Source organism: Grampus griseus (genome assembly GCF_964374135.1).
Source record: "Grampus griseus genome assembly, chromosome: 7".
Lineage (NCBI taxonomy): Eukaryota > Metazoa > Chordata > Mammalia > Artiodactyla > Delphinidae > Grampus > Grampus griseus.
Genome location: NC_139001.1, coordinates 66,593,993 through 66,619,907, shown reverse-complemented (window position 1 = coordinate 66,619,907; position 25,915 = coordinate 66,593,993). Strand labels below are relative to the sequence as shown.

At 38.8% G+C, this 25,915-nt stretch overlaps 1 protein-coding gene across 1 annotated transcript in view; it reads right to left on the bottom strand.

Annotated features, from left to right (window-relative positions):
• The window catches only part of SLC38A11 (solute carrier family 38 member 11), a gene marked incomplete at its 3' end in the record, with an annotated part of 52,587 nt that overhangs the window by 7,013 nt on the left and 19,659 nt on the right, over nt 1-25,915 (bottom strand). The window contains 4 exon segments of the mRNA XM_082658699.1: nt 1,441-1,572; nt 4,987-5,099; nt 8,132-8,293; nt 9,313-9,383. Of these exon segments, the coding sequence (XP_082514825.1) occupies nt 1,441-1,572; nt 4,987-5,099; nt 8,132-8,293; nt 9,313-9,383 (478 nt within the window).

The window sequence follows — 25,915 nt, the reverse complement described above, 5'->3', positions numbered from 1 at the left end:
AATTCTGTCAATCTTTTCTCAAAAATGTCTTTTCGGAGTCTACTTATACCTCTTTCTTTTCTTCATTGCCTATATAGCAGCTGAACTTTTATTTGTGAGATTGTAAGCTCCACGATAGCATGGATCCTTTCTGATTTCCTCCCATCCTTGTATTTCTGTTGTGTGGAATACAGTATACTTGACCCTTGAATAATGTAAGGGTTAAGGGGTTTCTGAGCAGTCGAAAATCGGTGTATAACTTATAGTCAGCCCTCCACATACTTGGTTCCTCCATATCTGCAGATTCAACCAACTGAGGTTCATGTAGTACATATTTATTGAAAAAAATCTGTACACAAGTGGACCTGTGCAGTTCAAACCCATGTTGTTCAAGGCTCAACTGTAATTATGCAATATATATCTGATCAACAAATAAACAAGTTAGAAAATGCACTAAATTTTAAATCTTTGTAATATTTGCATAGAAAGGAAAGGAAAATAATAATTACAGGAAAGAATAAACATAAGCCAAAGGATAAAAGAAAGAATTAATATGGCTTACTCATAGGTCAAAAATAAGATCGACTAGAGCGGAGGGCAGATTATGGGAAGTTAATGGTAAAAAACTTTCCATAGAAGGTTTGGAGTCAGATCATAAAGGCAACAGATTTTATGCTTGTTGGTAGGAAAGTGGAGATTTTTAAGCAGGATGGTGATAAATTGGAAGCAGAGCTTAAATATATGCTAGTTGAAGCAAAACGCCAGTACTAATTCAGATGTGATATGATGAGGACCTAGATTTGGGAAGCAGCAGTAGAGATTACAAAGTAAAGTCTAGAGGGAGAAAAAAACACTTCAAAGAAAAAAAGAAGAACTTGCGCCAGGGTAAGTGAATGTGGGGTGTGGATATAAGTCTCTTCATTACATATTTTAATTAATCTCTCTAGACCTATCTTCACTCTGCATAGGACTTTCCAGATCCGTTTAATTTATTGTTATTTTCAGTAATATGTATGTTCTACAGAAAACAGAATATGAAAAAAGTCCTTTAAACCAATATCGTAATTTCAGCACTATTGATATTTTGGATTGGATAATTCTTTGTAGTAGGGGTTACCCTGCACATTGTGGGATGGTTAGCCACATTCCTGTCCTCTACCCACTAGATACCACTAGCACCAGCCTACCCAGTTGTGGCAACTAAAAATGTCTCTAGACATTGCTAAATGTCCCCTGCAGGTGGAGAGGGAAGGGCAATGTTTCCCCCACTGGAGAACCACTGCTCTAAAAATATAGTCCTATAAAGTACACAATATCATCTTTATAAATATTTACTATAATATAACAAACACATTTTCATTCCACTTTAGAAAGTGACACCTTTGTTAAGGGAAAATACATCTCATGTTAAATGTAAACATTATTTTAAAAGGGATTCTTAGAATCTTTAAATGTACTTACATTGAGCTCTAAAACTATTCCAAGGCAATCAATCAGCAATGACACAAGTGTGGCCACAGTAATGATAACCACTGTTATGATAATGTGGAGAACTGACGAAAGAGTCCCACCAAAAAACACATTGGCAATTACCTGCCAAATATAAACAGATTATTTAGAGAGGGAGTCTCAGAGTTGTGCAGGACTTATTAAGAGAGTATTTTATATTATAGTAGTTAGGACTGTATAAAACACTACCAATTAGGCAATCAATCAAATCTTAAGCCAAAGCCATATGAATGAATGTTCTATCATTTCCAAAGTATTTACACATAGACACACACACATATCAATAACAAGTATTCTTTGTTGAACTATCAGACAGGCAGTGGATTACATTCCAGACTCAGAACACGGCATACTAATGTGTGTATAAATATATTTCTCAAGTGTAAGAGAGACCTTGGGAAGTTACCTTATCCTTCCTCCTTGAGTCCAACAAGCTTACCACTTACACAAACTACAGATGCTATTTAGATTATTTGAATGACCTCTAAGGAAGGGGTTAGCACAATATCCTTTAATAATAATGGGTGTGTAATATCCTTTACTAAAAGGAAATTAATTTCATATAATCTAAATCCTATTTGATACAAGCCAAGTCTATTTTATCTCACCTTTCCTCAACAAAAATGGAGAAGAGTTGATTACCATTTTCCATTGATACTCAGATCAGGAAATCGATCAACAGTTACTTATTTACTGACTTGCTAAGAGAAAATGTCTAGGAGATGATTCCTAGTCTCAGAAATTAACATCCTAATTGGAGAGATCCAACCAATCTAATGAAACAAATAGTGATCAATTTTTGACAGATTAAAAAGATCAAATACAATTCAGAACTAGACAGTGCTTTAGTTATCTAGATCTAATTCCCTGAGAGTAATTGGCTTTACAGTATTCCTGAAATGTGCTTGTCCTACCTTGGCTTGAGGTAGGACTTGAAACATGGATGGGATTTAGAACAGAATTATAGACCAAGGCAACAGTGTGAAAAAGAGCAAAGAGGTAAGAACAGTAAAGATACCTATGGGGGACAAGGAGGAGACAGCCTGAATAGGGTGGTAGCTTTATGCAAAAGAACCATGAGACAAGTATTGGAAATGGTGGGAGAGGGTCAGATGCTGGGGACCTTAATGACTGTGATAAGTAGCATTCCTAGTTGAGTAACAGTCCCCCATTGACGGGATACTGCCATAACTGTTAATAATTAAATGGGGATACTAGTCACTCTTACTCATTTATGGTTTTACAATTGGTAATGTCTTTCCAAATATTATCTAATTTGAAGTTCATTGTTGTTTTTTTTTTTTTTTTTTTTTTTTTTGCGGTACACAGGCCTCTCACTGTTGTGGCCTCTCCCGTTGCAGAGCACAGGCTCCGACACAGTCTCCGGACGCGCAGGCTCAGTGGCCATGGCTCACGGGCCCAGCTGCTCCATGGCATGTGGGATCTTCCCAGACCGGGGCACGAACCTGCGTTCCCTGCATCAGCAGGCAGACTCTCAACCACTGCGCCACCAAGGGAGCCCCTGAAGTTCATTCTTATAGATGAAGATCACTGAGTGGGGCAGGCTAGTGAGAGTATTTATTAGGCACAGACTGGCTTTGTGGCACCCTTGTACTTGGCTGGCTACTTTACCTGTGAATAGAAACAGCTTTGATTATATTTAGGCCAACTGTATATTTGTGTGTGTGTGTGTGTGTGTGTGTGTGTGTGTGCGCAGAAAGGAGAGAAAGAAAAAGGAAGTGAACGGGTGAGGTATATGCAAAGTTCCTCTGCCTAGTATTTGCTACCATGGCAGAGATCTTGGTTCAGTTCTGTCTTCCTGTCATGGCAGCTAGAAAGGAAACACAAGTTCCAAGTACTGAAGACATAAGCTATACAGGTGGAGTGACTCTGACAGACCACAAGCAGTTCACCAGAAACCACATGAGAATGCACCATTTATTATTGCAGATCTAGAGATCAGATTTGAACCTAAAGTACTGGGCAGAAACTAAAATAAAACCATTTCTGGCATCCAACAAGAGTTGGCAAAAATTTTAAAGGCTCTTCAATTTAAAAGATATTCATCAAGTTCTGTCTACTGCTCCCTATATTTGAGGAGAGCTGGCCTATGAGTTATACATTTGTAAGTGAGGACAAGTGATTAACTGCAAAGGATATACATAGTGCTGAACATTTCCTCATTCCTTTTTCTTGTGCAGTTCCCTATCTGCAGAAGTGGCATAAGGTAAGCACTAGTGTGCCTCTAGAAGCCTGCCCATTAGTTAGTGTATCTGAAGCTCTGTAGGCATTTCGCTTCACACATTAGACCCATTGACATGGTGCACTGTGTAAACAGCCTCTAGGAATAGATCCTAAGACTAAGCCTTTTCAGTGTGATTCCTGAAAGAACCACTATGAAGCAGGATCATGTTGTTCTGCTAAATGGTACAGTGGATTTTTAGCATACTGTATAAGGGGTTCCTGACAAGCCACATTATCCAATTTTACACAAAAAGAATTAGTTCTCTTTTACCTAATCTTCCTCTACAAATTCAGGTGGGCTATGTAACATAACTTGGAGTTGACTTTATAAGTGAAATATCTGAATATACAGATATAAGTAAATAATATACTCTCTATTATTTTATATGGTATATAAGTATAAATAAATATATTTATCATAATAAACATATTTATAAATTTATGAATGAATAAAGAAATGTTTATTTTATATTTACATAAACATAAACATTTATAAATTTATAAATATAGAATAAAATATATCTGTAAAACTAATGGTTTAAATTGAATTTGGGGTTTTCATGAAAAATAAAATATTTTAGTTTTTTAAAACTAATAAAACTCATCAAATCTGTCCTGTGGTGCCTTTAAAACATGTTGACTTATAAAACATTTTAGCCAAAAAACAATTTTGTAAAACATGTTTTAAACCTTAGTACTTAATTTCTTTGTAAGAATGAGTAAAATAGGGATTCCCTGGTGGCGCAGTGGTTGAGAGTCTGCCTGCCGATGCAGAGGACACGGGTTTGTGTCCCGGTCCGGGAAGACCCCACATGCTGCGGGGCAGCTGGGCCCGTGAGCCATGGCCGCTGAGCCTGTGCGTCCGGAGCCTGTGCTCCGCAATGGGAGAGGCCACGACAATGAGAGGCCCGCGCACCGCAAAAAAAAAAAAAAAAAGAATGAGTAAAATAAAATCTTGGTTTGACTCTATTAAATGCTGGCATTCACTTTGGAATGCAGTTGTATTAATATTTATACTTACGTTAATATAAACTAAACTACCAAACATGATTTTCAAATCCAACTTTTGAAAAAGTATCTTGTAAACATTTGAATATGAATTTATCTTTAAACTGGTTAAAAGAGAAAATTTTATACATTATATTACTTGTCATGCACTTGGGAATTTGCAAAATCAAATGATTTATAAATCGCCCCAAATTAATACAGTAGAGAGATGACCTAGGTAAAGTGTTGGAAAGAAGTTGTGCTTACCTCTCTAGTCACAAAGCATTCAATCGGGTATGTCAAAATGACAGTGACTCCATAACAAAACCTTCCAAATGTTACCAAGTCATCATTTCTGCAATAATTTTCAAATAAGTCTCCTAGAGAATAATATAAAATAGATGTATTTAATAGATACTGGGTATTGAGATGAATATCTAATAAATGAGATATTGGATATTTATTATATAAGTGAAGCTACATAAACGGCATTTAATTTAATAGAATAGACTGCCAAATCTAAACATAAATTTTGCATTCAAAAACTATATAATTACTGATGGGTATTAAAAGTAGCACATGTTCCACTTGAAAGCAAATTCATCACTAATAGTTTTTTTCTTAGTCTCAGTGTTTGTTTTTAGAAGATTAGCCTTATATTTGTACCAAGCTCTGAAAAATACTTTTATCCATTGTCTTCTTACATCAGAATCAACTCCCTAAATTCTTGTGCACTGGTTTTATAAACTTGCTTCTGGTCTTTGTTTCTGGTAAGTAAGTGACTTCATTATTAAAAAAAAAAAAAAAAGTCTGTTAAAATAAACAAATTTCCTTTTGAAATGTTATTCTTAGATCAAGGACAATCCTGAAAGGAACAGTAGACTAGTACATGTAGGGAGCTGAATTTCCTGTATATCACGCTATAGAGTTTAATCACAAACTCAGGGCCACAGCAAGGAATTCCAAACATACATTATCTTCCATGTTATCTGATGAGTCTGAGGTAAATGCACTGATTCAAAACTGTGAAAATATGGTTATTTCCCAGGCAGAGTATTATATTTAATTAGTTCCAAACTAAACGATGGACCATATATACATTGAACCAATTCTTATTTAGAGACTGTATTTTCTTAGACACCTGTGAGGAAATGCAGGGACCTAATGAGGGCACAGATCATGTCAGCAAAAAGTTTCCCAATATAGAAACAAAGAATATTTGAGACTGTTTATTTCCTAAATATAACATGCTTACATTTTAAAATGTTGGTCACATTTTTCGATGAGACTGACTAGAAAATTAGATAAAAGTCACACACTACCACACTGTTTACAAAGAAAACAAAATAATAATACTTCTGTACTTTTTTTTTTCATTAAAAGACTAAATGACCTGCCTCTTCCCAAGACTTACTTTAAGTGACTCTTTTCCCCTCCCCCTGTTAATTGAAGTAAATGTACATTACTTTTTAGTGTTCCTTTTGGGCAGAAGGAGATTAAATCACAAAGCAGTAGTGGCAGAGGTTCATCCAAGGTTGATTGAAAGGGTTCCAACACTCTGAGAAAAAAGGCCCAAAGCTCCCTGTTCACTAACCTCCACTAAAAAACAGGCCCTGTACCTTTTCAAAAGTCACTGGGAAATTCAAGAACAATGTAGAGTTCTCACTGCCTCACAAGCTGGAGTTTATGTAATGAAAGGGAAAAGAAGCATGCAGTGTGCGCAAACAAGACTAGATTTGCCTAAGGCAAAATGGCCTGAAGAAACAACCTCAGCTTATTCTAGGTTGAGTCTAAGTGTATTTTAGGGAATTATAGCTAGAAAAGAAAGAAAAACAAAACAAAACAAAACAGACAACTAAAACCAAAACCAACCTGTCAGCTTTGTTATATAAAGACTTAATTATATCTGCACAATTACTAATGATAAAAACACCAGGAAGGTGTGACTAAGAAAAAGGGTTTATGTCTTATAGAAAAGGCATTTAAAACCAAGGTCCTGTGCAGACTGGAGCCTACAGGCTATTTGTCTTTGCAAACTATGTAGCAATAGTGATACATGGCAATGTTTTGAAACAATTTTAATCAAGATTTTCAAGGTCACTTCATTACTGCACTCTAATGGCACACACCGGTATTATATTTTCGATGGCACTGGGATTTTGTTATTCAGCACTCTTTTATGAAGCCATCTTCTTTATTTCTTGAGAAATCTCTCCCTATAATCATAGTCACCTGTAACCTGCATTTGGAACAATGTACCACCCACCCAAGAGTACTTCAGCGTCATCTGAAAAGTAAGCTAAGCAGAACTAGAGGCTAAGAGACAGTTTTTAATGGGCCATATGTATCCAAAATGGGGTAGATGACAAGATGGAATGGAAAGAAAATGGGACTGAAAGTTAGGAGATGTGTTTTCTACTTTGTCAGCAGCCAGCTTGGGCAAGTTACTCCGCCTCTTTGTGTTCTAGGCAGGGGGTAAAACTAGTTATTCCACTTACCTTCCTAGGGTTGTCTGAAGGTCAAATGAGATAACAAACCTGCAAAAGCTGTGAAATGCATGAATCATAGTATTTAGCAGGCTGTCAGAATACCCTAACTCTCACACTACAGAGATGAGTGAATGTAAGGGTCAAGGATGTAGAAGAGATGACCATTCTGTTGTTGGGCCTGGATGAACAGAAGAAAAGAGAAGTGAATTCAGTGTGGGGTCCTGGGATGAGAGTTGGGGTGAGGAGGGAAAGGCCTGGTTTTGTGGGAAAGGTGTATTTTGTGTTTAAGGCAAGAGTGAAACAACTAAGTAGAAATGTCCTGCAGGCAAGAGGCTGGAGATGAAAAGAAAGTTCTGGACTAGAGTTAAAACAATGAAAATCTCCAAGAATTTGTTGAGAGAAAAAAAGCCAACTTGCTTGAGCCAGTTAATGGGGGTTGTGGGGAGAGAGGGAGAGGAGGTAGGAGAAAGTAAAGATGAATCACTCAGAAAGAAAAAAATATTAAAGGAGTGAATGATGGTATGGTAGTGCTCTTTTCTCTGCGGGAGGAAAGAAAGAATGTACAGAACTGTTAAGTGACTCAGAGAGGTCCATGAAAATCAGAACCAAGAAGACTGTTAGCTTTGAAGAGTGGGAGGATATTGGTGTCCTCGAAAGTGAAACTGCAGTGGACTAGTAGAGAGGGAAGCTGGAATTCATGTGCTTTGAAGTGATACCGTGGAAGGAGGGAGAATGGACTACAGAAGAAGCTCAGCAGTTTAAAAAGGAGAAAATTAGGAAAATTAGGAGAGGCAGGAAGGTAGGGGAGAGAATGGGTTCTACTCTGAAGTAGAACATTGGGTATAATTGTACTTAAAATGAGAAGTGATAGCACCACTCCATATGAACACCAAAATATGCTAATACTGAATTTTTCATTTTACCTTGGGTGTAGCCAGTAAATGTCAAGTATCCGCATGTAGCAAAGAGAATACTGATAAATACAGAAATCAAGGTGGACACATGGATGATGCGAGACCACTTAGCTACTGTGGGTTCTTCCAAAGAACCATAAACTAAGAAGCAGTTATGGTGGCAAATAAATGCTGCAATACAAGAAAAAAAAAAGCATTATTAAAGCAAGCACCATAGTTCTCCCTTTCCTTCAGAAAATTCAGAGATGTACGCTACTTTGAAATACTAATGAACTGAAGTTCAGATATACTAATTTACTAAATATGTCAGAAATAATCTTTCTAACAGCTGTAGGAATGAGAAATTTCATTCACATTAGGCTTATATTCTCCTCATATCACTCTTGATATATACCAGGCCTAGCCAACTTTCTCTCCCATTTCCCAGTGGCCTTTCCAATCTTAAAGGAAATCTAAACAACACCATATTTTCAGTCCAGGGCTTCCTTTCCCATCTGGGATATAACAGAGTAACTTTAGATGGCCAATTCACAATACTTTGTGTGCAAGGTTTTGAAGAAGTCCATAACACTTGCTAGATTTTCAAGTTAAGAAATAAGAAGACTTAAATGAGTTTTCTGCATGAGGAAGAGACTTGTCCAAATTGAAGCACATTCTGGTGATGAGTGAGAAAAGTTCGAGCCTAATTTTATGTTGGCACAAACTGGATCATATGCTGCTAATGGGAAGTCTAAAACTTAGGACGTCTGCTCTCCAGACACACAGCACCTTTTTTTAAAAAAAATAAATTTACTTATTTATTTTTGGCTGTGTTGGGTCTTTGTTGCTGTGCACAAGCTTTCTTTACTTGTGGTGAGTGGGGGCTACTCTTCGTTGCGGTGTGCGGGCTTCTCATTGTCGTGGCTTCTCATTGTGGAGCATGGGCTCTAGGCGCGCAGGTTTCAGTAGTTGTGGCACGTGGGCTCAGTAGTTGTGGCTTGTGGGCTCTAGAGCTCAGGCTCAGTAGTTGTAGCACACGGGCTTAGTTGCTCCGCAGCATGTGGGATCTTCCCAGGCCAGGGCTCGAACCCGTGTCCCTTGCATTGGCAGGCGGATTCTTAACCACTGTGCCACCAGGGAAGCCCCACAGCACTTTTTCCTGGTACAGAAGACTCCATATTGAGAAAGGGCCTTGGAAACCATCTACTCACCAAACGACATTACACCAACAGCCTGAATAGCATTGGGCTTTGCAAATATCCAGGCATCTTCTGTTTTTGGTCTAGAAGAGAAATCAGTTAATTTGATGAATGATTAAACAAATGCAAGCATAAGCATAAAAGAAAACAAGAAATGATGTCACACTATAAATTGAACATCTTTAAGTCAGAAATTAATAAGGGGCTCCCATTCATCTTTTTTTTTTTTTTTTTTTTGTGGTACGCGGGCCTCTCACTGTTGTGGCCTCTCCCGTTGTGGAGCACAGGCTCCGGACGCGCAGGCTCAGCGGCCATGGCTCAGGAGCCCAGTCGCTCCGCGGCATGTGGGATCTTCCCGGACAAGGGCATGAACTCGCGTCCCCTGCATCGGCAGGCAGACTCTCAACCACTGCGCCACCAGGGAAGCCCTAATTTTTTTTTTTTTTTTTTGGTTGTGCTGCCCGGCATGTGGGATCTTAGTTCCCCGACCAGGGATTGAACCCGTGCCCCCTGCATTGGAAGCGCAGAGTCTAAACCCCTGGACAGCCGGGGAAATCCCCATCTTTTTAAATTGTAAATAAATTTCCTGGGAATACCAATGTTACTGTTAACCTCAGTCCTTGAAAATGCATGCCCATGACTTGGAGAGACTCTAGTTTTGCATATTTAGAATTGACCACTTAACTCTGTGACTTTATCTACTTATCAATTTAACAACAAACATTTGTTATGCACTCATCATTTGAGATACTTGTTGAGGGAGATTCAAACATTAATAATGCAAAGTTCTTCCTCAGTTAATCAATGCTGCTCTTTTTTTTTTTTTTTGCGGTATGCAGGCCTCTCACTGTTGTGGCCTCTCCCATTGCGGAGCACAGGCTCTGGACGCGCAGGCTCAGCGGCCATGGCTCACGGGCCTAGCCGCTCCGTGGCACATGGGGTCTTCCCAGACCGGGGCAAGAACCCGTGTCCCCTGCATCGGCAGGTGGACTCTCAACCACTGCACCACCAAGGAAGCCCTCAATGCTGCCCTTTATTTCCCTTTAACTCTTCCAGGTTCATCCTACCCAAGGGAAATTCACAGTTGGCGCTACAGTTTATTGAGAAAGGTAGACTTGAACTAATATTAATTGAAAAGGTACTTAACTATGTTCTAGGAACTATCCTATGCTATCTCAATCTTCACAATAACACCTAAGTATTATTATGACCGTTTAATGTACTAGGAAAGTCAAGCTCTGGGTGGTGACATATCTGGTCAAGCTTCCACAAACAGTAAGTAAAGAAGTTGAGATCTGTCTCTTTGGTCTGTCTCTTCCTTACTGAACTGCCAGTCCCCTCAAATTCCCACCTGTATATACACTTCTCAAAGAGGTTTTAGAAATATATGTACTTTAAATAGCTTGAATAAGTCTCTTTCCTAGTGGAATTAAAATATTTGCCAACCTGTCTATAGGCAGGGATTGGTCTCCCTGTTTAACAAATCCGTGAGTAGAAGTGAAGAGCACAGGCTCCAAGGTCAGACGGCCTGTGTGATCTGGCCCCATCCACTTATTAGCTATGTATCTTAGGCAAAGTACTTAACCTTTCTGTGCTTCAGTTTTGATATCTATAAAATGAGGATAATAATAATAGTACCAAATTCACTGAGTTATTGTGTAAATTAAATAAGAAAAATATGTAAAACTTTGGAAGAGGGCTTCCCTGGTGGCGCAGTGGTTGAGAGTCCGCCTGCCGATGCAGGGGATACGGGTTCGTGCTCCGGTCCGGGAAGAACCCACATGCCGCGGAGCGGCTGGGCCCGTGAGCCATGGCCGCTGAGCCTGTGTGTCCGGAGCCTGTGCTCCGCAACGGAGAGGCCACAGCAGTGAGAGGCCCGCGTACCGCAAAACAAACAAAAAAAACTTTGGAAGAGAGCCTAGCATACAGTAAGTATTCAATAAATGGTCACTAGTATTATCAGCTTATGTATTAACATTGTTATTATTATACAGTTTCATTTAATAGAAGGTAGCAAATGTCCAAAAGTATGGCCGGCTTCCCTGAAAAGGAAAGGCTTCAGTGAGATCCAAAAAAGGCATAAGATAGAAGAGGGGGACAGGGAAGAAGGGTCCTAGAAAGCATAAAGGTACTAGGTATAAATCCATCTATTTCCTAAGTTTGTTATTCATTCTCAATGTAGACACAAAAATGTCTCATCTGTTTTGTCAAAGTTAGTGGGATTTATGCATTATATTACTTCTTTCCATATTTGAAATGAGCACTACAGACACAAAAGAACTAAGGAGCAAGCAAGGGAGGCCTCCTGCTGTTACAGTGCTTGCTCAGAAACCCATAGTTTGTTGAGTGGGAGCTGCTGCCACCTGCTGCTTCCATTACTCATTGCAGTGAACATTACCGACAGCAGCATACCTGTCAAACTCCAATGTTAATGTGGAAAAATACAAATTTTGTCCACAGTCCTTAAACATTTTTTTGAGAAAAGGCAGCACTAACAATTGTAGAAGCTTGAAGATTTTTAACTTTCTAATATGTTTTAAATGATCTACTTTCCCTGGTAGGGTATTCCCAGGTGAATAATATTCATTTTTCCTTTCAGTACAGATTGTGGTGGTGCCCTACTTTTTAACTCTTATATTAGTAATGAAAAGGCAGGAGTTTTATTTTTATTTTTCTTCTTTCATTTAAGTTTAAAAGGTTTTTCCTGGTCCATATGGTTCCTTGATATTCCTAGATAAGATGGAGTGTGAAATAGTACCTATGATGATTTTGGATTTTCTGTGTTCAGCTTAATGATGCTGATTTTATAAGATGGAAAATACCAAAAACATGTTACAGATAGGAAAAAAATGTGTGTCCAAATCTAGATAAAGGAAAGAGACACTGAATACGGTTTTCCAACCTTTTATAAATTAGCCTGGGATTGAGTTCCAGAAAAATGGTTCCACAGAAAAAAGAAAAGAGAAAGTTTCTTGGTATACTTTATGAAACATTGATACTCAGTGTGGATGAGAAAATGAAGTTACAGACCGCTCTGACTTTAGAATATAGATGCTGAAATAGAAAATGAAATATTATCAAATGCAATCAAGCAATGTTTAAGAAAAAAATCATGTCTAAGAAGAGTTTTTTCCAATAAGTGCAAGAGTAGTTCAGTAATAGAAAAATCTTTTAGTATAAGTCATCACATTAACAGATTAATGGAGAAAAAAGCTTATGACTGACCATTTCAAAATAGGTAGGAAAGCATACAATCCAGTATTTATTTTGACAAGCATGCTAAGCACGCTATTATTAAAATAGAACTTCCTTAACCTAATAAAGAATATATACCAAAACCTACAGCAAGTGACATACTTAAAAGTGAAAAATTAGAAATATTACAATTAAAGGCAGAAACTAGATGAGGATGTTCACTATCACAGCTTTCAGAATATACTATTGGAACTCTTAGCTAATGCAATAAAATAAGATAGTGATAAGATATGTAATCATTGGAAAGTGATAAATTATTTGGACACAATATAATTATGTACACAGAAAATTCAGGGGAATCTACTGACAAGCTATTGGGATTAATAAGAGCATTCAGCAACTTCACTGGATACAAGCTTAATACACAAAAATTTATAGGGTTGATGTATACAAAGAAGAACCAGTTAAAATGTTTTTTAAATGGCAGTGACAACAAAAACACTATTTTTAAAGATATGCATAATATTAATGTCATGACATAATTTTATTGAAAGACAAACAAATGGAGAGATACAGCATATCCATATTTATGAATGGGAAGACTCAATATCATGTAGATGTCAATTCTCTCCAAATTAATATTAAATTTCAAAGAATAAAACATAATATCGATGGAGGAGAGATTGTTTTAAACCTATAAAGGCAGGCTTCCCTGGTGGCTCAGTGGTTGAGAGTCCACCTGCCGATGCAGGGGACACGGGTTCGTGCCCCGGTCCGGGAAGATCCCACATGCCGTGGAGCGGCTGGGCCTGTGAGCCATGGCCGCTGAGCCTGCAGGTCCAGAGCCTGTGCTCCGCAACGGGAGAGGCCACAACCGTGAGAGGCCCACGAACCGCAAAAACAAAACAAAACAAAACCTATAAAGGCAAAAACCATAAAGGTAAAAATTGATAAACCTGATAAAATCAATGGAAGGTAAATATTAATATAAAATGTATAATAAATTAATCCATATTCAAAGTTAAAAAATAAAGAAAAGCTAAAAATTGGGAGATGAAATGTGTCTTGTATATAACCAAGAAAGGGTTATTATCCAGTGTATATTAAATGCTACTGCATATCATAATAAAAAGATATTCCAATGAACAATAGACAACAGGTAATTGACAGAAAAGGAAACGAGAATGGCCAACAAATATGCTGTATGTTGCTCACCCTCCTTCATAATTAGAAAAACTCAAATGAAATACATTAAAAAAAAATTTTAAACCTAATTCAATAATAGCAATGTTGAGAAGTTGCTAGGACAAGATACAATTATTATGGAGGGAACTGTAAACTATAAAACAGTTTGGAGAAGATCTTGGCAATATCTAGTAAAGTTTAAGGTACTCAAAGCTTATAAGCAAACAATTACATTTCTAAATTTCTAAACCATCAGATTGTATGCTGTACAGCAATTAAAAAGAGTCACCCAGTGCTAATTTTATCAAAATGGAAATATACTGAATACAATATTGAGGGAAAAATAGTGAGTTATATTAGAGAATGTACATTTTTTTTACCATAGTGATTATTTATGAATATTTTACAAACATACTAATCAATACTAATACGTAAATGCATAGTATAAGTATAGAAGCATGAACAGGAATGATTCAAACCAACTTAAGAATAATAGTTATGTCTGGGAAAAGAAAAATGAATCTAACTTAAGAATTATAGTTATTGCTATGGAAAGAGAAGTACATTGACTTTTAAATATGATAGTCCATTGTTGATAAAGACTGGAACCAAATATAGAAAATTATTTCAAAAAGATTTAGCCCAATTTAAAACTTTCTGAACTTTATATAATTATACAATATTTTCTACATGAAACCTTTTTGGATTTGAACTTAATTTTTAAGCTTAAATTTCCATAAATAGTCTATAACTGAAATTACATTCTTCCTACTGGAAAGTCATTCAAATCATTCAATTTTCAACAAATATTTGCTGAACACTACCAATGTGGCAATCAGTGTTATGGCCACTGGAAATGCTGCAGAGAAAAAGACAAAACAAAGAGGTCAAATATTTTTTATTCTGTATGATAATATAGAATAGCAGCATACAATAGTGTGTTGGGGAGGAAGACATTTTCCGCTATTCTAGGTTCTTCTAGCTGCTCTAAGAGTTAAATTGACATGAGACAGATTAACAGGAGAAAATCAAACAGAAGTTTAATGACAGGTATACATGGGAGAGACTCAAGGGAACTGAGTAACTCGCCAAAATGGCCAAAGCCCTCACATTAAATACCATCTTTAGCTAAAGGCAAACAAGGATGTTGGGGGTAGTGGTTTGGGACTTCGAAGGGGAGGAAGGCAATTCACATGAAGGTGGAAAAGTAAATGTTTGGTAAAGAAATGTCTGCTGGGCCATGTGGAGACATGGGACATTTAGCAGACCCTGATCTCTAGCCCTTGCCAAGTTTCTCCACCACACCTAGCACATATTCTTTGCAGGTATCTCTGGTGATTGCTCTATTCCAGGAACGTCCCTCTATCTGAATTCTTTTAGGTAGTGAGGAAGAAGGTCAAAGGTACTTCCTGAGTCTTTTGGGTCTTGTTTTCAGCTCGAAATAATCCACCTGCCAAAGAGACACCTTTTGGCATGGCGAATTTTGCTCCTCTACAATTGCTTTCTGTGCTGATGGAAATGTTCTACATCTGTGCTGTGCAATATGGTGACCACTATGCACATGTGGCTACTGAGCATTTAATACTATGGCTAGAGTTAATTAATTTTTAATTCCATTTAATTTTATCTAATTTAAATAGTCACATGTAGGGGGAGATAAATTAGGAGTTTGGGATTAACATATATACACACTACTATATATACAATAGGCAAACAACAACGACCTACTGTATAGCACAGGGAAGTATACTCAATATCTTATAATAACCTATAATGGAAAAGAATCCGAAAGAGCCTACATATATATTTATATATATACATTTACATGTATAACTGAATCACTTTGCTGTAAACAACACTGTAAATTAACATTTGCAACTAACACAACATTGTCAATTAACTATACTTCAATAAAAAATCATAAAATAAAAAAAATAGTCACATGTGGCTGGTTGCTACTGTGTTGGACAACATAGATCTAAAAGGAGTGGTATAGGTAACTTTTGTTGCAGAAAACCTAATTAGCTTCTAATGGTCTAGAAGAGTTAAAGAAATTACTTAAAGAGGATTTATTTTTCCTGCAGTGTAGCTTATGCGGTAAGTTTCAGCTACTATTTACCAACTGAACTTCCTGAGAGGCAAGAAGAAGAATGGAGGAGATGAGTGTAACAGTAGACAAGAAGAATACTTTGTTAACTTATAAAGAACCATGGCTACTAGAGAATTTGAGAAAGAAAAAAACAAGAAGAAGAAAAGAAAAAGAAGATGAAGAAAGCAAAAAAAATAACAAACTGGGAGAAACAAATCAAAATTGTCATTATGAATACAGACATAGGGGGAAAACAGAGTACATAGTAGTCATATTGAAATATTATTAAATATGAACCAAGTAAAGACTAATCTGTTATTACAAAGTGATTAAATTATAGGATGAGCACTTTCCTTTTTTTTTAATTTTAAAGAATAATTCACAATAAGTAACCTGTAACAGGAAATGGTTTTCAAATGATTTTTCAAAATCAAACATATTAACATACAACTCTTCAGGAGTATTTCTTTTGTAAAAAGAGAGGCTAATTTTCTTCTGAAGAAACCCCAAAATAAGAACTACTCTCTGGTTTCTTTTTGTTTTAGATTCTTCTGTTGGCACCATCAAAGTTCATTTCCCTGAGAACTGAAACCAACCACATTTACTGGTGTGTGTCTAGAGTTTGCAATGGAAGCCAACAGTTTTGAAGTTAGTCCACTGCGGTCGATAGCATCTCTTCAGCAACTGTTAATGTTACCTAGTAATGCATAAACCAGCTCTTTATCCCCATCTGGCTCCTACCTGCTTCTTTCATTTAATGTGATTATTTGCTGGCTATAGATAAAACTGTGATTAATATTAACAATAAGGGACAACTAGAACAATAATGAACTTAATTTCCACTGTGAAGGAACTTTCTCTCGACTAAGGAAAAACATATGGAATACAGAGAGCTGAAATGGAAAAAGTTAATGAGCTTTGGGGTCAGGCGGATTTGGATTAAAAATTTTTTTTTTAAGAACATAAATTACCATTTTTCTTTTCCAATGGTACAAAACAATTTGTCAAAAACAATTTCCAACTTAAAATGAAGAGTAGAATAAAGTTTTCAAGTATAATTTCCAAGATTAACCCTGTACAAATGATATACGTATTTTAGAAGTTCCAATACTTGCTGGGGAATTTTTTTAAACACTAAACATCTTTGTGATTAAGCCTACTTTAATCTTATCAATTAACCTTCTAACAGCATACTGTGAGGGAACACAAGCAGATTAAAAACACCGTGCTGTTTTCTGCACAAGAGAGACCCAGGTGATGCGGTGACACGAGCGTGTCTGGCCTGATCAGTAACACGGCAGACTTCATCTTCAGACCAGCCGACCTGCACAGAGGGCCGCACAGACCCGTTCTCTCTCTCTCTCTTCTCTAACTTGGAACAGTAAACATTATTTTAGATCATCTTAGCAAACTAGGGGCAAGTTTACAAACCTCGAGTCTCACAGTCACTCTAGGTGGGACCTCACACACCTGGGGTGTCTGATTTCAAATAAGCCTCGGAAGACCCTCTCATGCTGACCTGCCCCTTGCGCTGCTCTCCAGATGAGAGGGTCAAGGGCCTTCTCACCCTTCTTTAGGCTGTCACCACCCAGAGGCCAGCATATCTCTTGATGTCCACACAGGCGCTGGTGGACATTGCCACACAAGGGCAAAGAAGTGTGAGGCCTCAGGGAGCCCTGCTCCCTGGTTTGGAGCCTGCGGGAGCCCTGGCCCTGCCCCTCCTCCTCGCTTCTCCTCCCCTCCTCTCTTCTGGCCTCGCCCCACGCCTCCCGCATCAGGTCAGCATGTGCTGACCGTGGTGTCTGTGTGGGCGTCCTGGTGGCCATCAGGCCTGCCCGGGGGTTGGCCAAGGTGAGTGAGGCCATGCAGGGCCACGGGTCAAACAGGTGGGCGTTGTGCACTCATGACAAGGAAAGACCCTCAAAAGAAAGTGAAACTAAAATAACAAAGAACTTCTGCCTAAGAATATTTGGCTTTACAAGGTAAATAAAATAATTACATTTCTCAAAACATAATTTTCTGACTGACATTCCTAAATCCTACATGTACATTACTTCCTAACTGCAGATTTTCAAAAGGCAATTAATAAAAAGACAATTCGGGTCATTCTTAAATAATATGAGATAAACTTTAAAGATCAGATTATGATTTCCGATATTTATATACACATTCTACGGACAGATGGCTATTGAAAACAAAATAAAATAAAATAACAACCAAAGGTGCAAATGAAGTCTCACTCCTGCAGGGAAGTAAAGCTCTTTCTGAATCAGACAGGAAAGTGAGAAACCAGACCTAGCTGTGCAATGTCTCCACCAGCGACTGTCCGAGAGCAGCATCTATGGTCATGCCTAAGATACCTCCTTCTGCAAATAACCCTTCAGACACATTCAAAAATGTCTCACTGAGACCTAAATTAGGCTTTTAAGATTTGGTCCCTTCGTGGGAAAAGCTGGTTGTGATCTGCAAATGACTATTATCAATTCTCGACTCTCGTTTTGTTATTTTACTCCTTGTAACGGTAAACGCAAAACTTAACTTTCATCTCTGAGACAAATATAGAGCACACAGTCAAAATAAATAACATGGAGAAGAGAACATTCCTCTGGGCAGTTACAAACCCTTGGGGAGGGGATGCTTGGCGGTCACCATGCCAAAGCCCTCTCTCATGGCCCTGCTCTGACTGTGTCGCTCCGTGTCTCCTCTGGGGTTGGCGTGATCTGCCGGGAGGGAGGGGTTGGCAGGGTCCCCCTGCGTCCAGGGGGACAGCCACTCGCGCACAGTGACCGCGTGTACCTCCATCTGGCGCTGCAGGATTTAAATTTTAACTTTATGATATACTAGCAGGGTGACTTTGGGCAGACTACTTAATGACACTGGTCTTAGTGTTTTCTGCTGTAGAACAGAGACAATATTAATTGTATTTTGTATATCTGACACAAAGGTTATGAGAAGATGAATGAGAGAGTGTGGTATATAGTGGACAATCAGTGTTAGATGGGCCTTCTTCTGCTCTTTTTCCCTTTCCTCATGTTATCACTAAAGTAACAATACATGTCTCAGTCTGGGTGTAAGGACCTGCAAGTTCGTGAAATGCAATCTTCATCATGGTATTCATATTCTTTTAGAGAATGAAGGGACCTTGAGAAAGGCAAGCTATCTTTTTTTTTTTAATTTATTTTTTATTTTTTGCGGTACGCGGGCCTCTCACTGTTGTGGCCTCTCCCATTGCAGACCACAGGCTCTGGACGCACAGGCTCAGCGGCCATGGGTCACTGGCCTAGCTGCTCTGTGGCATGTGAGAAGAGCATGTGGGATCTTCCCGGACTGGGGCACGAACCCGTGTCCCCTGCATCGGCAGGCGGACTCTCAACCACTGCGCCACCAGGGAAGCCCTAGCTATCTTATTTTAAATAAGCAAACATTTAATCTTGATAACAGATGGTACAAATGCAACCAAACGGGCAGCCGTTTGGTTTTGATTATGGTGAAAAAGATGAAAAAATTCATTTATGCTTTAGATATTGACAGATAAATGTTCGGTATTCCATCCCACCCACCATACCCCATACAGTTTTCTGCACAACTGGGTCTGCCAAATTAGTGCAGCTTCCAGCTGCAGAAAACCCCTTGGGTAATCTCAGGGCACGTGGAGCTGCTCAACCCCCCTCCAGGGTACAGCTTAGCCCAGCTATCAGTTCCCCAGCTAAGTTGTAGCTTCTCTGTGCTGATATAAATTTTGCTACAGTGGTGTGGAGACTACCACCAATGGAATCTTTGTTTGAATAAATTCAAAATGAATAAATTCAATGTTTGAACAAAAGAGGGCACTCATTAAACCTTAAGATACTGGACATCTAAAATGGATAGAGAGGCAAATTGCCTGATTATTTAATCACCACTTGGATTACATCTTAGACTTGAAAGGAAAAAAAGTATAAAATTATCCTTTTACATTTTTAAGATTCTATCTATACACACATGCACATAGATTAAGGGTTATTCTTGGTGTTAAGTTACAATGACATAGAGGGAGCTAAAGATGTGAAAGAGTTAACTCACTTTGCTAAACCTCTGTGTATAAAGGACTCAGACACACCAGAAAGCTACTCAGGATGCTCCAGCAAAAGGAGAAAACAAAGAAAAAAAGAAAGATGTGAGAAACTGGAAGTAGGGTGTCTAACACAAAAAAAGAGGTGAAAGGAAGTCCTAGAAAGACAATGGGGCAGCAAACTGAGAAATCACTCTATCTAGAAAGGAGTAAGAGGACGAAGGCTCTGAGACTCCTCTCTAGGAAAAATAACAAGATTGGTAGATTATCTTATATGTTCGAGCATTTGGAAAAGGAGTAACAAAAATAATCAAAGTCAAAAGCTAAACTAGGAGAAAATATTTTTAAAAGACACATTTCACAAAGGACTCATTATCTCCAAAATATACAAAGAACACTTCAGACTCAACAATAAGAACACACACAACTCAATTTAAAAATGGCCAAAGATCCACTGACCCCCTAATAGACCCCTCACCAAAGAACAGATCCTGAGAGCAAACAGGCATATGAAAAGATGCTCCAAACCATATGTCACCAGGGAAGTGCAAATTAAAACAACACTGAGACACCACTACACACCTTGAAAGAAAGAAAGAAAAAAGTACAGCCATTAGACTGGCCAAAATCTAGAACACTGACAACTCCAAATGTTGGTGAGGATGTAGAGCAATACGAACCCTCATTCTTTGCTAGTGGAAATGCAAATTGGTACAGCTACTTTGGAAGACAGTTTGATGGTTTCTTATAAAACTAAACATACTCTTATCATAGGATCCAGCAATCACATTGCTTGGTGTTTACCCAAAGAATCTGAAAACATATGATCCACACAAAAACCTGCCACACCGATGTTTATAGCAGCTTTCTTCATAATTACCAAAACTCGGAGGCCACCAAGATGGCCTTCAGAAGGTGAACGGGTAAACTCTGGTACATCCAGATGATAGAATATTACTCAGTACTAAAAAGAGATGAGCTATCAAGCCACGAAAAGACAGGAACCTTAAATGCATATTACTAAGTGCAAGAAGCCATTCTGAAAAGGCTACATACTATATGATTTCAACTGTATTTCATTCTGGAAAAGGCAAAACTGGGGAGACGGTAAAAAGATCAGTAGTTGCCAGTGGTTAGGGGTGGGGGAGAAGGGATGAATAGAGGAAACACATAGGATGTTTAGGGCAGTGAAAATGCACTGTATGATAATATAGTTATGGATACATGTCATTACACATTTGTCCAAACCCACAGAATGTACAATACCAAGAGTTAACTCTAATGTAAACTATGGACTTTGGGTGATTATGATGGACTAACCTAGATTCATCAACTGTCACCAATGTACCACTCTAGTAGGGGATGTTGATAATGGGGGAGCCTATGCATGTGTGGGGCAGGGCATTTGTGGGAAATCTCTGTACCGCTCTCTCAACTTTGCTGTGAACCTAAAACTGCTTTGAAAAAATCAAAATTTTTTTTTTAAAGCTAAACTGAACATCCAACTAAACATGATTAAAAACAAAACCAAAAGCAAGTCTCAATTCTAGAAAAAACGTAACAGAAGGGAAATATAACTAACTTTGAAACTTGTGTTAAGTCTTCACATATTATGATATAGAAGAAGAAGAAAAATAATTTGAAAGAGCTAAATCCTCATCTACTATATGACAACAGTAAGAATCCAGAAATAGCAGTTACAAGCACATTACCTAGAAGTAAAAATGTAAACGCCAAAAGATAGAGCTGAAATAGGAAAGGATTTGGTAGAAGGCAGCTCTATTTCATTAAAAGTAATTTGTAATATTTGATGTTGTAAAAATATGTGAATATTCTTTTGAGAAAAATAAATCCAAATGAAAGCAATATTGGGAAGAGGCAGGATCTTTTAAAATGTCTTACAAAACTTCAAATAAATCATGGCAACATAATGAAGGTTTATCATAAGGTTCAGATCATTTAAGAAGCAATGCTTCCAGTGTTTTAACATATTTTAATACTGACAGGAATACAGATTGCCTTGTAGCAGTTTGCAAATACTTTTACAAGAATGATTGCTTCTCTTACTCTGAAAAATCCAGACATGCTTAGTTATAAAATTTTTAGAAGCCTTTTCCTTATGTGTGCGAGGTGGGGAGGTTTTCGGGGCTTAAATTCATTTTGCAAAATTATCTCAGTTTGGGTTCTTGGATTCAGGTTTTGCATCCTATTTTGAAAGACATACTTTTCCTTATCTTTATAACAGTAGATTTGTAGTAATAAGCAAGTAGGAAGCAAGTCCCACCAAATACATCTCCAGTCTTCACAGACTGGAGAAAACAAGCTGCATAGGGATTGCTTCTGATCACCAGAACATCTGACCTCCGATCAGGAGGTCGGACACCACATGTGTCTGTTGTACCTGACCAAACTCTTTTCAGCTAAACACAGGCACCTTCCAAATCATACAATCCCGGCAGAGCCTGCGTTTTTCTTAAGAGAGCCTTACATATTAACCTCTTCAACCAGATGCATCTGGGAGTTAAGTGCTCTGGCTGGCACACAAAGGCTCCACGTTTCCTGTCACACCACAAGCTATTAGTGACATAAGCAGATCTGCCCACTTCCCTAGCTCCACATCAGCTGACAGCTCTCTGCCATTTCCTCGCTCCCACCTCACTTTTCTTCTGAGTCTGTTCTATAGACAGCTGTGGTCCACATGAACACATACAGCTGTTCAGGAACATTCTTCCTGGGTATCACCCTAAACATCAAAACGGATCCTTTTTTTTTTTTTTTTGCGGTACGTGGGCCTCTTACTGTTGTGGCCTCTCCCGTTGCGGAGCACAGGCTCCGGACGCGCAGGCTCAGCGGCCATGGCTCACGGGCCCAGCCGCTCCGTGGCATGTGGGATCTTCCCAGACCAGGACACGAACCCATGTCCCCTGCATTGGCAGGTGGACTCTCAACCACTGCGCCACCAGGGAGGCCCGGATCCTTTTGTTTTTAAACGGAAGTGCTCAAGGTTTATATTAAAATAAATGTAATTTCAGATGTGAACTCCAGATGATGGAAGTTGACCCTTGAACAATGCAGGGCTTAGGGGCACTGACCGTCAGAGCAGTCGAAAATCCAAGTATAACCTATAGTTGACCCTCCCTATCTGAGTTTCGCATTTGTGGATTCAACCAATTGTGATTGTGTGGTACTGCAGTATTTACTATTGAAAAAAAAATTCCCAAATAAATGGACCCGAGCAGTTCAAACGCATGCTGTTCAAGGGTCAATTGTATTTACCATTGGGGTTCTACTAATAATAACCTCTTCACATTATTATTATTATTGGCTGTGCCATGCAGCATGTGGGATCCCAGTTCCCCGACCAGGGATCGAACCCGTGCCCCCCTCCCTCCCCACCAACAGTGGAAGTGCAGAGTCCCAACAGCGGGGCCGGCAGGGAATTCCCCACCTTATTATTATATGCTGTCCCTGTACAATCCTGTTCATATCAGACTCTTCCTAAACTCTAAACTTGCATTTCCAAAACTTCCTTTTCCTCTCTCTCCACCCCAAGGGTTACTCAAAATTGATATTAAAATTAAAAATTTATGTTTTTTCCAGACCTGCTTCCTTTTTTATCCTGGTTAACAACTTAAAATAAGCTGGGGTTTTTTCATCGATGTTCCCAAGCATTTAGTAAATGCTTTACTGGATGGACAGACTTTTTCATTTTCTCCTTTTGGTGGTGAGTTCTGGACCATCTACAATTCTGGTTGTCCAAGCTGGAAACCTTGGCAACACCCTCCTCTGTTTCCTTTTCTTTTCTGCCAACCTTGCCTTTATACTGTTCCAGTTGTCTTTTGCCTGGATGCTTGCCTCCAGAGAGCCTCCTCCCAGGCCTTTAACCCCCATCTATCCTCACCTCTGCGGTGCAAGAAGTCCAAAATGAAGACTCGCTGTGGTTACTGTCCTGCCGAAGAACTTTCAATGTCCCATCAACTAAAGAACAAATCCAACTTTCTTGGCACTACATGTAAAGCTTTCCTTCCATGTTGGTCTCTACCAACCTCTCTACGATCATTTCTTCATTCTCTCTAGCTGAACTTTCAACTCAGGATCACCAACATTCTAGTTACTTCCCTAAAACAGAAGCTGTACAGGTGGTGGCGATGAGAGAGCAGAGGTCAGTAGATTAGGAAAGCACCAATATTCGGCAGTTTTTCAAAAGAGATAATATGGAGACATGACCATTGTTAAAACTATGATAAAATATATATTCGAGGAGAAACATAAAAGCAAGATAGAGTTTTTGAGAAAATTGTCAAGGGATGCACTTTTATTTTCTTTGATAGTTCCCCCAACCAGTGGCAGTGTCCTTCTTCTCCAGGTACCTCCTGTTAACGTTAAATCTTTAGGTCCTTATACACCTCACACCTCTGGGCCTCACTCATTTCTGCCAACAGTAGCTTCCCACTCCTCCCTTCTCTCCTTTTTTGACCCAGCTAATCCCAGTACATTGTTTTAAAAACAGCAGATCACATACTGTCTTATCTTGAAATATTACTTGCCTGCCCAGGTTGGGCTAAGGGCCCTTCCTGTTTCCATTGCATTTTGCCATATTCTATTAAATATTATATTGAGATTAACTGTCTATTCTCCCCATTCACAAACTATAAATATCTGAGGTCATGGACTGTGCTTTCCTCATCTTGGCAGCCTCAATACCTAGAAGAGTGACTGGCATAAGCCAGACATTTAATAAATGCTTATTAGCTGAAAGAACAGGTGATTCGATTTTTGCTCTTTGGTTGTTAATCTGTACCACAGACCAGTCTGGCTTCTAATCGGAAATAACACACAGGTGGCACATTTCACTAAGGCAGCCATTTATAAAAAAATAATTGATGGGCTTCCCTGGTGGCGCAGTGGTTGAGAGTCCGCCTGCCGATGCAGGAGACACGGGTTCGAGCCCCGGTCCGGGAGGATCCCACATGCCGCAGAGCGGCTGGGTCCGTGAGCCATGGCCGCAGAGCCTGCGCATCCGGAGCCTGTACTCTGCAACGGGAGAGGCCACAACAGTGAGAGGCCGGCGTACCGCAAAAAAAAAAAAAAAAAAAAAATTGATGATGAGTGGGATGAGTCCTTAACACTGAGCAACCCAGGCTGCTCCTTCAGCTCCACTAACACAGGGACCGGACTGATCTCCTCAGAGAACATATTGTCTTACAGCTGTTCTTTTCTATTTTCATGCAGACTCAAGTCACATGATGGTTCCATTTGTTGCTTCATGTCAGCAATTGGTCTGGGAAAACTTAACACTAGCTCTAGCAGTGCTACAGAATAGAGTCAAATGGTATTTTAGCAAATGAGTGAGCAAATTTTGTTAGCATGGAAGCAGCCTTAGGAACATTTTCTTTGCCAGAGAATGTTTTTGTATTAAATTTTTAATGTCCTAAGATCATTTTCATTATCTCATGACTTCAATCCTCTCCAAGGAGCACTCTATATCATGAATTCCAACTTTTCAAGATTTCCTGGGGGACTTTCACTCCATCTTCTGCCTTGGTCTATAACATGTTCCATATTTCCCATGGTAAAAACAGTAGTTTTTAGACTTCTTACTGCCTTAAGCCACTGTTTTGTCCTGAGATTTTCATTCATTGAGGCTCTTAAAAAACAAAAGGGTTTTTTTTTTTTTTGGCCAAATTCACTTAGATCTTAATTCTCTCTAAGCTACTTTCCAACTTTATCATTTGATTGAAACGCCTGAAGGTAACCAGTAACCTCCTGTCACCTCAAGTGGATATCTGTAGTTTACACCATGCAGTCTACTCCCGCTTCCTGTGGCATCATCATTGCCTTGATTTCCTTTGGGATACCTTTTCCTCTGCTCAGAGTCTGTGTGCTTTAGCTGAGATGATCCCATCCTTAGCTTCAAAGGTAGTCATGTAACATAAACATAAGCAACACAGTACAAGGCATGATCGTCATGGGTCCTCACTAGAGCCAATCAGAACTAATACTGGAATTGAGGTTTGAGGTAAAATAAAAGAGAAAGCTCTTTCTATTTTTATGGACTTGGACTTGAATAGATGTAGGCTAAGATTGCCATTGCC